This window comes from Panthera uncia, chromosome D4, assembly GCF_023721935.1.
Source record: "Panthera uncia isolate 11264 chromosome D4, Puncia_PCG_1.0, whole genome shotgun sequence".
Lineage (NCBI taxonomy): Eukaryota > Metazoa > Chordata > Mammalia > Carnivora > Felidae > Panthera > Panthera uncia.
Genome location: NC_064807.1, coordinates 20,508,128 through 20,523,567, shown reverse-complemented (window position 1 = coordinate 20,523,567; position 15,440 = coordinate 20,508,128). Strand labels below are relative to the sequence as shown.

At 43.7% G+C, this 15,440-nt stretch overlaps 1 protein-coding gene across 7 annotated transcripts in view; it reads right to left on the bottom strand.

Moving 5' to 3' along the window:
• Window positions 1-15,440, bottom strand: part of TLE4 (TLE family member 4, transcriptional corepressor) — a 141,601-nt gene that overhangs the window by 20,509 nt on the left and 105,652 nt on the right. For all 7 annotated transcript variants that reach the window (XM_049647646.1, XM_049647788.1, XM_049647847.1 and 4 more), the window contains 3 exons: window positions 2,975-3,094; window positions 1,265-1,318; window positions 167-319 (listed from right to left, as the gene is read on the bottom strand). In XM_049647646.1, coding sequence (XP_049503603.1) covers window positions 167-319; window positions 1,265-1,318; window positions 2,975-3,094 — 327 coding nt within the window. The remainder of the gene's footprint in view (window positions 1-166; window positions 320-1,264; window positions 1,319-2,974; window positions 3,095-15,440) is intronic.

Sequence of the window (15,440 nt, the reverse complement as noted above, 5' to 3'; positions counted from 1 at the left end):
ACACACACACACACACACACACACACACACACACACACACACACACACATATATATTTAGAAATAAGAGTCCTATAGAAAAATATGAAAAATAGAAAATTTTCAATAATCAAAGCCAACCATCTCGAAAGAGGCAACGCCGAGAAAGATGACGAAGACCAGCTTACAAGGCTAAGCTCTTTGGATTTGGAGGAAGGGGTGCTGCTGGAGGATGCGATAGACGCTGGACTGATGGGGGCATCTTTCTTGAGCAGGCGCGTCTTGTCCAGACCATTCTCCCTCGGGGAATGTGCTGGGCTCCCTCGAGGGGAAGATGGATCCTACAAAGGAACGAAGGGCATTAATGCAGGACGGCACATTTACAAGGTTGGAGTACTTGGGTGTGGACGTCTCTAGCGGAGAGCGTGGGGAAGTGCACAATGTTCTGTAATAGATAATAAAAGACTCACCAAGTTGCTCAAGAAAATACCTGGAACTGAGCTCAAAGAAAATACAAGATTTATGGTACAGTCACCCCTTGAACAACATGGGGGCAGATCTGTGCAGGTCCACTTATATGCAGATTTTTTTTTTTTGATAAATTAACAGTACAGTACTATAAACACATTTTCTCTTCCTTACGATTTTCGTAACATTTTTTTCCTCTGGCTTCTTTATGGTAGGAATACAGTATGTAACACATATAACACACAAAATATGTGTCAATCGACTGTTTATGTTATCAGTAAGGCTGCAGGTCAAAAGCAGGCTAAGTTTTGGCGGAACCAAAGTTCTACACGGCAGCATCATGTGTAGACTAGCTGAATCACTACGTGGTACACCTGAAACTAATAGAACACTGTGGGCTAACTATATACTTAAATTTAAAAAAAAAAAAAAAAAAAAGGCAAGTTACATGTGGACTTTTAATATGCGGGAGGCTGGCGCCCCCAAATACCCCCTCCACCACCTGCATTGTCCCCGTGTCAGCTGTACTTATTTGAAAACAAGAATCAGTACCCTACACATCTGCAAGCTGCCTGTCCGCGAGACCTGCAGGCTGACCACAGAGGTCTGGTGTGCATTCATGGTGATAGCAAAAGGCACTGATACTTCATGGAAAAGAATATCAATACAAAAAGGATTAAGACAGAAAACTAGTAATGCATAAATTCTTCACGTAAACAAAAAGCGGGTCCCTTTAGAAACTAGGCACACACTCTGCACACTAACTGCTTGGGCACAAGTCACTGGGACAGCGGGTGAGAGCAGGAGGTTGAACGTACCTCATTGGAAACGTCAACCACCAAGTTGTCGTCGCTCTTCTCAGCGTCGCTGTCCTGCATTGACAATGGACAAGCATTACCTCCTTCCCCAGTGCACAGGCACAAAGGACAGATTTACCCTAGATGAGTCCAGACTAATTCCTCACATCTTACAGAAATGAACTGCGCCAAACGGGGCTAAACACTTAACGATGTACTATGTTCTTTAATCCTCATGGTGATGATAATTATAAGGGAGGTAATATGATAATTCCGCTTCACAGGTAAAAAAACAAACAAAACAAAACAACACACAACAAACTGAAGCTTATGGCTTGCTTGTTACTCCAGAGCAGAAGTTAGCACGGCCGGCTAAATCCAGCCTATAGTTGTGTGTGATTTGTTCTCTCAGTGTTTTTGTGGGTAAGTAGCTACTCTTTTAAAATTGGGATTTCATTCTTACTCATTGCCAAATAGTATTCCATCGTGTATATATACACATCTTCTTTATCCATTCATCAGCTGATGGACATTTGGGCTCTTTCCATAATTTGGCTATTGTTGAAAGCGCTGCTATAAATAAACATTGGGGTACATATGCCCCTATGAATCAGCACTCCTGTATCCTCTGGATAAATTCCTAGTAGTGCTATTGCTGGGTCACAGGGTAGTTTTACTTTTAAGTTTTTGAGGAACCTCCACACTGTGGATGGAACTGGAGTATTATGCTGAGTGAAATAAGTCCGTCAGAAAAAGATATCAAATGTTTTCACTCATGTGGAACTTGAGAAACTTATCAGAAGACCATGGGGGAAGGGAAGGGGAAAAAATAGTTACAGAGAGGAAGGCAAACAATAGGAGACTCTTAAATACAGAGAACTGAGGGTTGATTGCGGGAGAGGGGGAAAATGGGTGATGGGAATGGAGGAGGGCACTTGTTGGGATGAGCACTGGGGGTTGTACCTAAGCGATGAATCACGGGAATCTACCCCCAAAATCAAGAGCACACTGTATACGCTGTATGTTAGCCAACTTGACAATAAATTATATTTAAATAAATAAATAAATAAATAAATAAATAAATAAAATTGGGAGATGTCACATGGGAATTCAAGCTTGCAGCCTTGTTTTGAGGCCTACAGTCTTGCAGGGCAGCTCCACAGTGGGCAGAGAGGGGACTGCCTGCATCCTCCCCAGTGCCATCCAGCTTGTTCCCTTCACTATGTGCCCTGGAGGGCCAGTCACCGAAGAAAAATGAGCTTCACCCATGCCGGACACACATTTGGGTGCCTCTGCAAGTTATAGTCAACAAAACCTGCTTTATTGCTTAGCACAAATTCATTTTAGGCATTTTACCAGGTTTTCTATGATTTTATATTTTTCCTTAACATTTCTAGTTGACCAGAGAAAATCCAGCCACCTTGAAATACACAGAGGGAAGTAAATACATCTATAGAAATGATATTATGGAACACCTAAGATGTCTTCTATTAGCTTCCAGATAAAGCACTGTGTTCACTCACGACACGTGTGCACGGACCTGCACGCACAGAGGACTTCAGCTAGCCCACTGAGATCCAGCTATAAATGCAATTACTAGCTTCTTCTCCTAGTAGATGTTTTTTTTCTCTTGTGTTCTAATTGTGGTTGATAACAGTCAAAGGGTAAAATAGCTGCTGATAAAAAGCAGAATAAACTGGCCTCCCCCAAAGCAAAGGTGAATGAACCTACATAACGAGCTGCGATTTCCTTTTCTTCAGTTTTCTGCTTTTTGCTATCAGAGGAGTAGTCAGTGGAGTTTCTGTGCTTCTCGGCACCTCGGAAACTGGCTGATGGGGATACTGAAGAACTCTGGAGTTAGAAAAGAAAGCAGCATTGAGAAATGACCATCCCTTTAACAGTGAGTTCTTCAGTCACTTAAGACTTAATGTTCCTCTTCTTCATTAGTATACACTTGCAAAACTGTTTAGGAGGAGACAGGAGAGAAGGCAGGAGGTGAAAGGAAGAAGGCAACAGAGGTGTAGAGAGAAAACCAAGGAGAAATGGAAAAGGGAATGAGGGATAAAAGGAACGAACCGTGTAGAGACGTGGCAGAGGGAGCCAAGGAATAAAAAAGGAGGCAGGGACAGCAAATCCAGAAGACAGAAGGGGTCTGGTCCAAAGGAGATGTTGATTACACTGGCAAAGCATCTTTAGAAAAGTGAGAAAGGAAGCGGATAGGGAAAAAAAAAAAAAAAAAAAAAAAAAAAAAAAGGAATGGGGTGCCTGAGTGGCTCAGTTGGTTAAGCATCTGACTCTTGATTTCAGCTCAGGTCATGATCTCACAGTTCCTGACTTTGAGCCCCACATCGGGCTCTGTGCTGACAGTTAGGAGCTTGCTTGAGATTCTGTCTCCCTCTCTGCCCCTCCCCTACTTGCACTCTCTTTCTCAAAATAAATAAACAAACACTAAAAAAAGAAGAAGAAGAAAAGGAAAGAAGAAAAAGGCAAGCCACCCCCCCACCCCCACCAAGTTTGCTGGCTGATGGGAAGCCAGTATCTTAAGCCATTATAGAAACACTAAATACATTAGAGTTCAACCTGGAGAAAAATTAGTAAATCTTCAAAGAAAAGGGAAGAGAGGTACTCTTTGGGAATTTGAGCACCCAAAAATGGCGATCATGTGACACTAAGGTCCTATTTACAGAATTTTGCTTCGTCCCTTGTCTTGTGGGCATGGAAGATTCAGAGTGGCAAGTAATAAGAACAGAAACAAAACATCCGCAAAAATTCACTTTGTTCCTTTCTGACTCCTACAGTTTTCATAAGCTTGCTCTTTTTTTTTTTTTTTTTGTTTTTTTTTTTTTTGTTTATCTCTGGAAACCCTGGAACCCCCATTAGGACCAGGTAACAGAAAAAAACAGTCCCTCCCTCTTGGGAACACGGTCGGGAGCGACCCGTATGGGTTCAGGTGATGTCCGTCATTTCTGCCCTTCCAAAGAGGTCCCAGGTGGAGGAGGCCCACACGTCAAAAATTAGCACTGAAAGCACAGAGAATGGATGTGTCTGCCATTGAGGCCAGGTGGCTACCGGTAGGCATATTTAGATAGTATCTAAAACCAGATATGAAGAAATGAATAAAGTGTCAATGGAAGCGGGAAGCAACCTTACAAACTGGCTAGTGACTCAGCTCCAGACAGACCAAACAGGAGCTAGCTAGACATGAAGGTGAGGTGTGAGAGAGGGAGCAGGGCTGACCTGTGGAGGGTAGGTCGTAAAGGCCAGAGAAGCCAAGTCCTTCATCAGGGCACCAGCACAGGGCTCTGTGCGCTAGACTGACCCAGGCTGGATGGTGGAAAGAACATTTGTGGAGTTAAGAAAACAAGTTTTAGGAACAGCAAACAATCTCCACCAGAATATCTCCGCCTTGCCATCTGAATCAATTCAGGAAACTGTTCCGTAAAGCCCTTCCTCATTGATAACTTTTATTCTTCTCATATAAAACTAACCTTTGTACTTTTTTTTCCTCCTTTATCTTAGTCTGATGGTATTATAAAGATACACAACACTGGAGCGCCTGTCAGCATGGAGCCTGCTTGGGATTCTCTCTCTCTCCCTCTCTCTTTGCCCGTCCCCCAGCTCATGCACTCTCTCAAAATACATAAACTTAAAAAGAAAAAAAGATACACATTTATAAGGGCTTTTAAATTAACTATGGGGGAGGGAGTGTGATATCCAGAACTTGTGGCCCTGTATTCCATTTCACTTCTTCCGAACCTTAACGCCACATTCTCTTCTGTGGCTAAACTTTCAAAGTGTGTTGTTAGAGGAAAACCAATTAACTTCCTTCCCTCCCCCCCCCCCCCCCCCCAGCCCCGCCAGTATCTCTACCAAGACACCACCCCCTAGTGGTCAGCTGTGCTGATGGCAACTCCACCACCAGCTTCAAAGGCAGGAAGGAGAGGGGGTAGGGGTTTGGTGGCAAAGGAAGATGAGAAGGACAGTGAGTGGGTTCCCAACGACAGGGCTGGGTATCTCTAAACCCTTCCTTCCTTTGGCATTCTCTCTCAGCGCTTTCAATGAATGCAATAAATTGTAGGCGTCAAACCCTGTAACTATCCCTGTTCATTCACCCTTAAGCTTAATGGCAGAAAAGATGGCACGCGTTACTCAGTAAGGCGGAAGGCTGAAACAAAACATTAGAAGCCAAATAATTTTTAAAACTGGACTGCTTCATTTTCACGTATTTCCATGCAGTTCCAACCCTTGTTCCTAAGCTGTAAAGACTCGGTTCAATGCTTCTGCTTTATTTTCACACCATGACTAGGTTTTTATAACCATTACTCCACTAAAATCATGCCTGCAAACATCATCTGTGAGCCACTACCTACCATATTTAATGTCAGAACCCCATATCTAGTTCCCCTGTCTCCAGTCTATCCTCCACATTTCTGGGGTTCGTATTTCCCCAAAGAGAGATTCAACCACTTCTCAGTCTTCCTTAAAAACAACAAATGGTTTCCCACTATCCTTAGGGGAAAACAAAAATCCCATATCTGAGCGTGGCTGTTTCCAAAGCCCTTCAGTCCATGCCCTAAACCAGAGCCCTGGCCTTAGAGGCCTTAGAGCTCAGCGCCACGAGCTTGGTGTTGCCCAGTGCTCTGTGCATTTTCATTGTATCTGTAGCCTTTTTTCCTGGTTTATGAGAATGCCCATTTTCCCTCGGTATCTTTCTGTTGAAATCCTCATTCTTAAGAACCAGCTCTAATGTCACCTTTTAAAGCTCGCTCAGACACTGGCAGGCAGAATTAATCACTCCATTCCTCTTTGTTCCCTTAACACTTTGTTCACCCAGTGAGTAGAGCCCTCGCAATCAATATGTGGCTATTTGTTTACAAGGTTACTTCCCACCACGGTCTGTGGGTTACTTGGGGGTGGGGGCCCCCGGCACAGTGAGCAGCAGAGAACTGCCCAGAAATGTTTTTGAACATCAATGAGCAAATATCACTTTTGTGCTCCTCAATCTTAACCTAAAATTCAAGTGACACATGCCCTTTCAGAAGACCACTAGGCTGGACGGTTCCACAAGAAACCATGCATTGCAGTGAGAGCTGAGCAGTGACGCCCCTTGGAATTAGCAGCAGGGAAGTTCTGTGTCTCCTTCATCTCTACTCCTCTACCTACTCCCACATGCCTTCATCCGACTCATGTGATATCTTACAAAAAAAAAGAAAGAAAAAAAACTCTACGTGTGCATGATTATCAACAATCTGAGTCTTTTGATTCTGACACCCTCTACTGATAAAGTCATTTCCACTTTGTCCGAAAGGAAAAATTGATTTTTAAACAATTATGAAATGCTTTCTTAAAGATCAATACTTAAATGGTAATGTTTATTTATCTTTATGCTTTATACTTACTTATTGACATACATGTACAGACAGCTTTACTTAACTGGCTGGTTTCTGGCTCTGTGGGCAGTATTTTATTTGTGAATTTTACTGCAGAACAGAGTTATATGTTGGAGTCTCCTGGTAGAAGGATAAAGTAGTTAATTATCACTAGCATTTAAAGGTTAAGCTACACAATGGGCACCGGAGCAATCCGCGATGTTCCAATAACATAATTGCTCTGGAATCAAATTGGACTTGGCACAGACTGCCATCACGAATCTTACACCACCGTTCTGCCACTGGAAGGCCTCTTGGATCTTTGCTGAGCATGTGAACAGGAGGAGTTAAATAAATACTTGTAAAGACAAAGTCATGCTTTCACTACGAAGTACTTCTATTTCTCTATCACTACTTTACAAGCTTACCTACATTAGATTTCCCCTAGCTTGCTACACAGGAAACTTACTGGAGCTGCATCATGACTCTGTATAAATCTACAAACTCAGAAACATTTTCTCATTACCGTTTGATCATGTGAACGTATCAACAAATTCATTAAGAAAGGAGGGTCATAACAATCAGAAAAAGTGGCCTTTTTGCCTCGAAGGCAAAAGACCTTAAATGTGAATGCTTACTAAAAAGCTCTGTATTTTTAATTTTTTTTTTTAAATCTCTATTTATTTTTGAGAGAGACAGAGCACAAGCGCGGGAGGAACAGAGAGAGAGACACAGAATCTGAAGCAGGCTCCAGGCTCCAAGCTGTCAGCACAGAGCCTGACGTGGGGCTTGAACTCATCAACTGTGAGATCATGACCCGAGCTGAAGTCAGACGCTTAACTGAATGAGCCACCCAGGTGTCCCAAAAGCTCTGTATTTTTAAAAACAAAACACTTGTGTTGGGATATTAAAAAGAACAAAGCAGATGTTTAAGGAAAGAAAAGGAAGGAGGCAGACAAAAGACCAGGGGAAAAAATAATAAAAATCTGTAAGTCTTATGATATGGAGATCCCAATTGCTTTGGAAGCAAAAGGTAAGCTTTACAAGAGTTACTCCTAACATCATAAATCATATTTTATCTTCAAATGAGAAAAATGATAGATCCTGGTTTGAAACCCAACCAAGACTTTACTAAGGTTATTACTGACCAAGTCAGATGGAAAACAGACACGTCCCTCAATTGAAATGGATGGCCCCGTCCCTTCACCTTTACTCCTCTGCCACTTCAAAGACGACCACGTATGACAAAGAGTTCTATAAAGCACACCATCGCCCCCCAAAAAACCCCAAGAAATAGTGTTGTTACAATTAGCTAATTTTAATAACAGGTAGCACAGATTTTACTAGCAGGCAATAGCATCTGTCTGGAGTCAGACTGCCTGTCTAGATTTGAGTCTAGAGTTTTCCACTTAATAGCTGTGTAGCCCTGGGGATGCTGCCCAGTTTGTCTCTCTGTGGTCTGGGACAAGAACACCCCGCCCATTTCCTCACTGGGCTGTGCTGAGGACTAGGAGAAAGAACCTACGTAAAGAAGTACAAGGCAAGGTCCCAGACACAGAACTGAGCCCCTCGGCAGCAGCAACTCGGCACTATGACGGAGAACTGCATGCTATTTACTACAGAGCTGGTGTGGACCTTCTATGTGGAGCCCCACATAAGGATTATTCTTGGCATCTGTGTAGCACTAGCCCTCAGCACAGATATACAGATGGTCTGTGATGACAGGGTTTCAACAGACTGCTACGAACCAAAACACATCTCCTTTCAACAAAGTAAAGGTTTTGGTTCGATACTGCAGGCAGGACTAGAAATGCCACCTCCACGTCGGACTTTCTAATTTGATTTCAAACGCACATCAAGCTAAGGCTGCTTGCCATTCACGAAGTGCAGTGGGTGTATGTCCCTGCCCGCTTCCAAGATTCCAACCAGAAGGAATGGTTGAAGAACCATGATCAAAAACTCTCAAACACATTTGATATGGTCTGTTCATTAGCTACAGCCTTCGAACACCCCATCTACTTGGTACCAAAGAGTAAAACCATCAGATAAAGGGGATAATGATGGGACAAGAGGATACCATGAAAATCCGGCTGGGGTTTTGCCCCTACCTTACAACTGCTGTCCAGGCCTCCTCTATTCTCAAAACCAGCCTGGTTTAGACCATTAATTATACTGTCAGTCTGACTGTAGTTCATTCAGTATGGGAATTAGTTTAGATGAGGGACAATTCAGAGGAAGTCTGTTAATGGCAGTGGGGGAGGGAAGGATGGAGAAGTCAGGCTCAAGAGGCTGGCTGACCCTTCACTGGTGCCATAACTAAAGTCCTCAAGCAAAAACAAAAACAAAACAAAAACAAAAAAACAAACCCTAGATGACTAAAACAGACATGAATATTGTTGACTTTCTTGAGTTCAGAAAGGCCAAGGTACTGCTGGAGATCAGCAGGGACTCTGCCCACCCCGCATCCTCAGCAGAAGGGCCTTCAGGAGGAGCCCTTCAATCACGAGTCACCCTGCCATCGATATGTTCACTAGTCCTCAAAGCATTCCAGAGTTATGAAATACTTTAAGTTCTGAAGTGAAAGTAGTATCCTGAATCACCTATATTTACCAAACACAGTAGCATACCCCAGTGCATTCCTGACTGAGGTTTTATTGTACAGTATTACACAAAATGCTTATTATTTACATTCATACAGCTCTTTAAAACGGATACAACATTGTAACATTGATTATCCCACCCATTAGAAAAACAACCAGAAGAGATGGAGAAAATAATCCTCAATTTGGAAAAATTAAAACATAAAACATATTTGGCTAAAATATATACATCTTACATACTGACTCAGAACACATGCAAATTTATGTAAATTAGCTTAAAATTTATAGCATGCTGCTGGTGAAAGACCTGAATATGGTGGGGCTCTAAGCCAGTCACCGGTGTCAGTTTACTGCTCATTACAGTAAGACTTTTTTAAAATAACCTGCTTGATTAAGGAAGTCATTAAAAACACAATCTGTATATAACCCTCACAGAACTTGCTTTTTTCAAATTAGCATAAATCAAAATTCACCTTCAAAAATGACTGGGACTTTCTGAAGACCTGCCCTTGTTAAAGTATAATCTCCATATAAAGTAATGAGTCTGTTCTTAATAAATGTTTCACCTTCCACAACATGACAAGAGCAACACATTCCTTAAAATGTTCTATTGTTGTCTTTGCCTTTCTGCTTCTCTCCTGGTAAGAGATACCTGGGTCAAGATAAATGTCTCTGGCAGATAATCAAAACTCGACCAAACAAGAGGAGCTGAAAGAGGAAAGATTCACAAGAGAGGCAGTGTCCACAGTGGGTACGGAATGGGTCCTAGAGTCAGCGCAGGTGGGCCAAACTAGGCTGTACCGCCCGCTGTGTGACCTTGGACGAGTTAATGAACGTCTCTAAGCTTCAGTTTCCCAGTGGGCAAACCAAGGCTGAGTGGAGTCCTTGCTGGGAAGGCTGCTGCCAAGATGAAAGGAGAGTGCATGTTGTGAACGCAGTAGCTAGCCTGTGAAGAGCCGCTACTCCTATGCTAATGTGGAACCACCACACAAGGTCAGTGTGCTCATGGACTCTTTCGGCAAGTATCTGCTGAATACCCACTAAGCACGGACAAACAAAGATGGATGAAACCTACACCTTGCCCTCCAGTAAGGCCCCGGGAGTTAAAAATACTTAGAATACAAAAGTCCCACATATCTTTTCCTTCGTGCAGTAAAATACACAGCACTTGCATATTCAGTCATTCGTGTTTTGTTTCCATGGCCTCAGCATTATGTATTACTTGGTCAGGATAAAACGCTATAATAATTTATAAGGTATCAATAGAATTGATTTTAAATTAGGACATTATCTTAATGTCCTCCTGGGTTTTCTTGAATGTTATTTCCTCTTCCTGGAATAAAGCTGTTGGCTCCACCCCAGAAATTTCATTAAACACAGTTACTTTAGCTGGCGAGCTGAGCTGCTGCTGCTGTGTGATGCTCTGACACCAAAGACACAGGTCTGGTCCTTGTGTGGCCACCTCAGCTTCCCTCTCCGGACAGCCACTGTCTGCCCGTGGGCCAAACTGTGGGTTACATGAGGAAGCAACTGGGAGAATGAGAGGGGACAGGAGAAGTGAGCCCACAGATACTGCTCAGAAGTCCCATCTCTGATCCGGACTGATCGCCCCAAAGCCGCCGCATGCCCTTCAATCCAATGGGCCTCCTTAAAGTCCACAAGACCTAACATTCTTACGTGTGTCTGTCCTCCGTCAAGAGTTCCCTTCCCTCGTAAACAGACAAGATTTATAATCTTGTACGCGCTCTGTAAACTACAGTCACGAGCACCTGCCACCTTCCTCTGGGAATTTTTTTTTTTTTTTTTTTTAGTACAGCACCCATAAAATACATCCTAGATCATTCATTCACTGCTGCCTTATGATCAATGTTACCAAGTCGCGCTGACAACTACGACACGATACGTGAGTCTGACCGCCCTAAAAACAAAAAGGGGGGACTGGCAAAAATTTCCTTCCTACGTTTTCTGGGAAGGTGACTGACTTTGGACCTACACTTGCACTGTGTTCTGTTCCTGAATCCAAATATCCACCGACTTCTACCAGCTGCTTTGAAAGAAGCTGAAGTAGAGCAGCTGCTCCGAGAAAAGAAGTGACTCAGCTCGAAGACTTGGCAAAAGCTATGTCTTAATGGACCAGGATCCTCATTTTAGTAACTATTAAAATTTATTGGAAAAGAAAGCCTTTTCATGTTGCTATTTTTTCCAGTAAACTGTTTTAATCTATTTCAAAGACTAAACCTTTTTTTCTTCCAAAGAGTGTTAACTCCACAGAGCCTCCTATATATCCTTATGTATTACGGATGCAAATATTCTCTACAACATCGGAGGGTAGTTCCGCAGGAACACGGAAGGAAACAACAGTGTATCAATTCAAAGGCAGGCTAGGCTGCCTTACAGTTTTGACGGGGCTCATCGGAAACTCCAGGTCTTTGTCTGCCACCTCAATACGGCAAAACAGTTTTCAGTGATGACTCAATTTGGTCGTAAGGTCCTTCACTAAAACACTCAAGTGTGTGCTCTAGAACAGACCCAACAAACATAAACATCATGTGAGCCGCATACGTATTTAGACCTTTTCTAGTAGCCAGATTTTTAAGAATTGGAAACAGTAAAATTAGTTTTAGTCATACACTTAAACCGCCGTATCCCCAAATACCATTCAACGTACAATCCATATCGAAACCAGCACTGAGACATTTTACGTGATTTTTTTAGTACGAGGTCTTCAAAATCTGGCACGCGTTTCACACTTGCAGCCAGTCTCGATTTGGACTGGCCACGTTTCCAGGGCTTTAACAGCCACGTGTGGCTTGTGGCTACCATACTGGATGACAGAGGTCTCAAAGATCCTAAAGCCACAATGGGAATCATGCCTATTAATGTAAGAATCTGGCACTTCACAGAAGTACAACAGGCCTGACCCGGCCACTGCCTCCCTTCTCCAATCTGAGCTCAGAGTCTCTTTGTCAGAGAGCCGGACATCCCATGCTCTTTCATCCCACAGCATGGGCTTCTGCCAAGAACTCTTCCCCAGTCCAAGTGGCTAGCGTTTTTTACCTTTTATGTCTCAGCTTAAATGCCACTTTCTCTGAAAGGTCTTGTTGGTGATATTACCCAAGAAGATCTCTCCTGGAAATCTCTATCATAGCCCCTTATTTACTTCCATCCTAGCATTTATACTACAGCCATTATTTTCTTATTATTTTCTTGTCCCTTGTATTTGACTCGAGTTCCACGAAGGCAGGGACCATGCCCCTGGTTTGGTGCCTCAATGAATAGCTGCTGAACAAATCAGTGAGTACAAAACTTGATCTGTTCCTGTATCCACACGCATGCCTACGTTTGCTTGTTCCCATATTATTTTCGTGTTACCCGGAGAGAAGAAGTTGTGCGTTACCAAAGGGCAAAAGCTACTGTGCCTTATTACTTTGTGTTCTCAGCACTCAGTATAATGACTGTCACAGCCAGAAGAGCAGCTGCCTGGGGCCGGGGGGCGGGGGGACGCCAGTGCAGGTGTGGTGTGTGTAGGCACACCAAAGGAAGGAGGCAGCCTTCAAAAGTCAAAAGTGGTAATTCTGAAAGTGATACAGTGACAAGACAATCTTCAGGATTATGCCGTAAAGCTACTAAGAGGAAGCAGTACAAAAATTAAAACTGGGACAGAGGGCGGAATGACGCCAGGTGGAAAGAGGGTCAAAGGTGGTAGCTTTACCCTGGTTGTTCCCCACCAGCAAGGGCACAGGATCTGACCTCTGGGTGAACACACAGGAAGTATTTGTTGTTGCATAAACGTGACACTATCAAGGCCACCAATTTTTCTTATTCTGAAAGAGATAAATCTTCTACACAAGGGAGACATTTTTCAACTGGCTCTCCTTCGTCTTTCATCATGTACTCATCACCTGCCTGTGACCAGGGAGAAACAAATCTTATTCAAGTCTGACCACTGAAAAGGCAAGATTTAAATGAATCCTGCCTGACAGACCGACCACAAGAAGAATGCAGGCATCAGCAGTTTTTCTGTGGCTGCTCATTTAGAGAATAGTGATCCCTGGGGATCTCCTAGAAATGTTTATCTCCCAAGGAGGGATGTGGTAAAAGGAAGGGGAAAAAAAAACCACCTTCAGTCCTCATGTTTTTTTAATGGATAGTAAGTCACCACACACAGGTGATGAAAGAAACAGCCCCGTATAGGGCAGACAGACATAATTCTTGTTTTTTTAAAAAGAGCTTTATAGTGGCTGATTGTTCAGTCACAGATGACTAGAGTTTTATGTAAATTTTTAGCATGTAAAGCAACATACAGCATGAGTATCAATCAGCTTAACAAAGTGATTTCAGTATACTGACGAATGAAAACAAAAGAGACACAGACACTCGGAGATACAATTTCCAATCTTTCCCAAGAAATGATTTCAAGCAGCGGCTTTCATTTGACAAGCAGATCTAAAGATGCAGGGCTGACAAAATACACAAAACACTGGAGAAACAGGTTGATTCGCCAAGTGTGTGCCAAGCAAGATGAGTCTGGTCTAACCAGGAAACCACACTCCTTCCACTAACCAGCGCTGACATGTTGGTCGAATCCCACCCCCTCCCACCACTCGATCATAGGTCAGAGAGCGAAACTGTAAGGGGCCTTGCAGAACACGTCTCAGAGGTGTCCACTTGCCACCGCAAACAACTGTGGGTGCTGGTCTCCGGCTCCTGTTCTCTGACCTTGACTCTTCCTTCCCTCCCACTCCTCACCTGGTCCCTGCCCTGCCATCAACACCTCTGTCAACGCTTAAGTCTTGCTGGTGGCAGCGTGGGCTAAAGAGGTTGTTGACCCTTATTCTAACATGTCCTTTTAGGTTAATTACTTTTGTATACTCGGTGTACCCAGTGACATTTAATCACTACGGCACTACTCGAGTAAACAGAAGTGAATGGCGCCAACTGCAATTTGGCATCGAGCTAAATGGTGCGGTAATAGCAGCATGCTGAAAACGGACGGCGAGAAAATGCTCTCACTCACCACGGTGAGAAATGAGGTGGACACCATTTGATCAATCACTATTTTATTAAAAAGCAAGCACACTAGCCCAGTGGTAGGCCTTTGCTATTTAATACTAAATACGGCTTAAAGGAATCCTGCACTTTGTAACATATGGACGGTCCAGTAAGTGCCAGCTGACTGCCTGGATGACGACAAAAGTAACTCAGAGTGTGGGTGTGACTTTCACGGTGTGGATGTGTCCCCTGTCTCCCTCTCCACAGGCACCCACGCATACACTCAAGCACATGTGTCCCGTGGCAGGATAGCCCTCTGCTAACACAGTCAACCGTCTATCCTCTTGCTAGCGTTTGGGTGTGTAAATACCCGGAGCACAGAAGTTAGATGCAGAATGTCCTAGAACTCTGTATATACATCAAAGCATCCAGTACTAGATTAATCAAATGTCATGCCATAGACCGTGAGCCACTGAAAGTCTGCGAAAACACATGGCCAAGGACTTCTACTGGGAACGGAGAGTGGGTCAGAGAGGCCATCCGCAGCCCTGAACGGAACCAGCCAGAGCAGAGGGACGGAGGGTGATTTTGTCGAAGTGCTTTCAATACTGGCTGGCAGATGAAAACATGAGGCCTTACTCCTCTATCTAAGGAACAACAAAGACTTCGCAAGCAGTCTCATGTAGCGATGCCAGTAAAATCCCACAACGTTAACCGAATGCTCCTTCTGTACCGGCAGTGTGGTGAGACACTGGGGACACGAAGTGAAGACGGCACCAGTGCTTCGGTGCTGTCGAGTCTAGAGGGAAGGGGATGGAATGGAATAATCACAAGCTGGACAGAGAGAGTGCTCTGGTTCCAAATCTCAGCTCCAGCAACTTATTAGCTGTGTGATTCTGGCAAACTAACCCCGAGGCCTCAATTTTCATCCCTGTAAAATAAAGATACCTGTCCTACCAGATTGTCATGAAGATGAAATGAGATAGCCACGTGAAATGGCAAGCATACTGACCTTTCTTTCATGCGTATTTCTGGCATCTGCCCGAGAAGCCACAGCCCAAGCAGGCAACGGGAGGCCTGGAGCGCGGCCGCACTGTCTCCTACTGGCCTGCCTTTGACAGAGGCAAATGGGCAGTTCTTCAGGTTCTGGGCAAAGGCCACCCCACTACTTGCCCAGATTCAAACGTTTCAGCCAGCAGATTCTCTAGTTTGGGCATCTACCTGCCCTATTGGCTT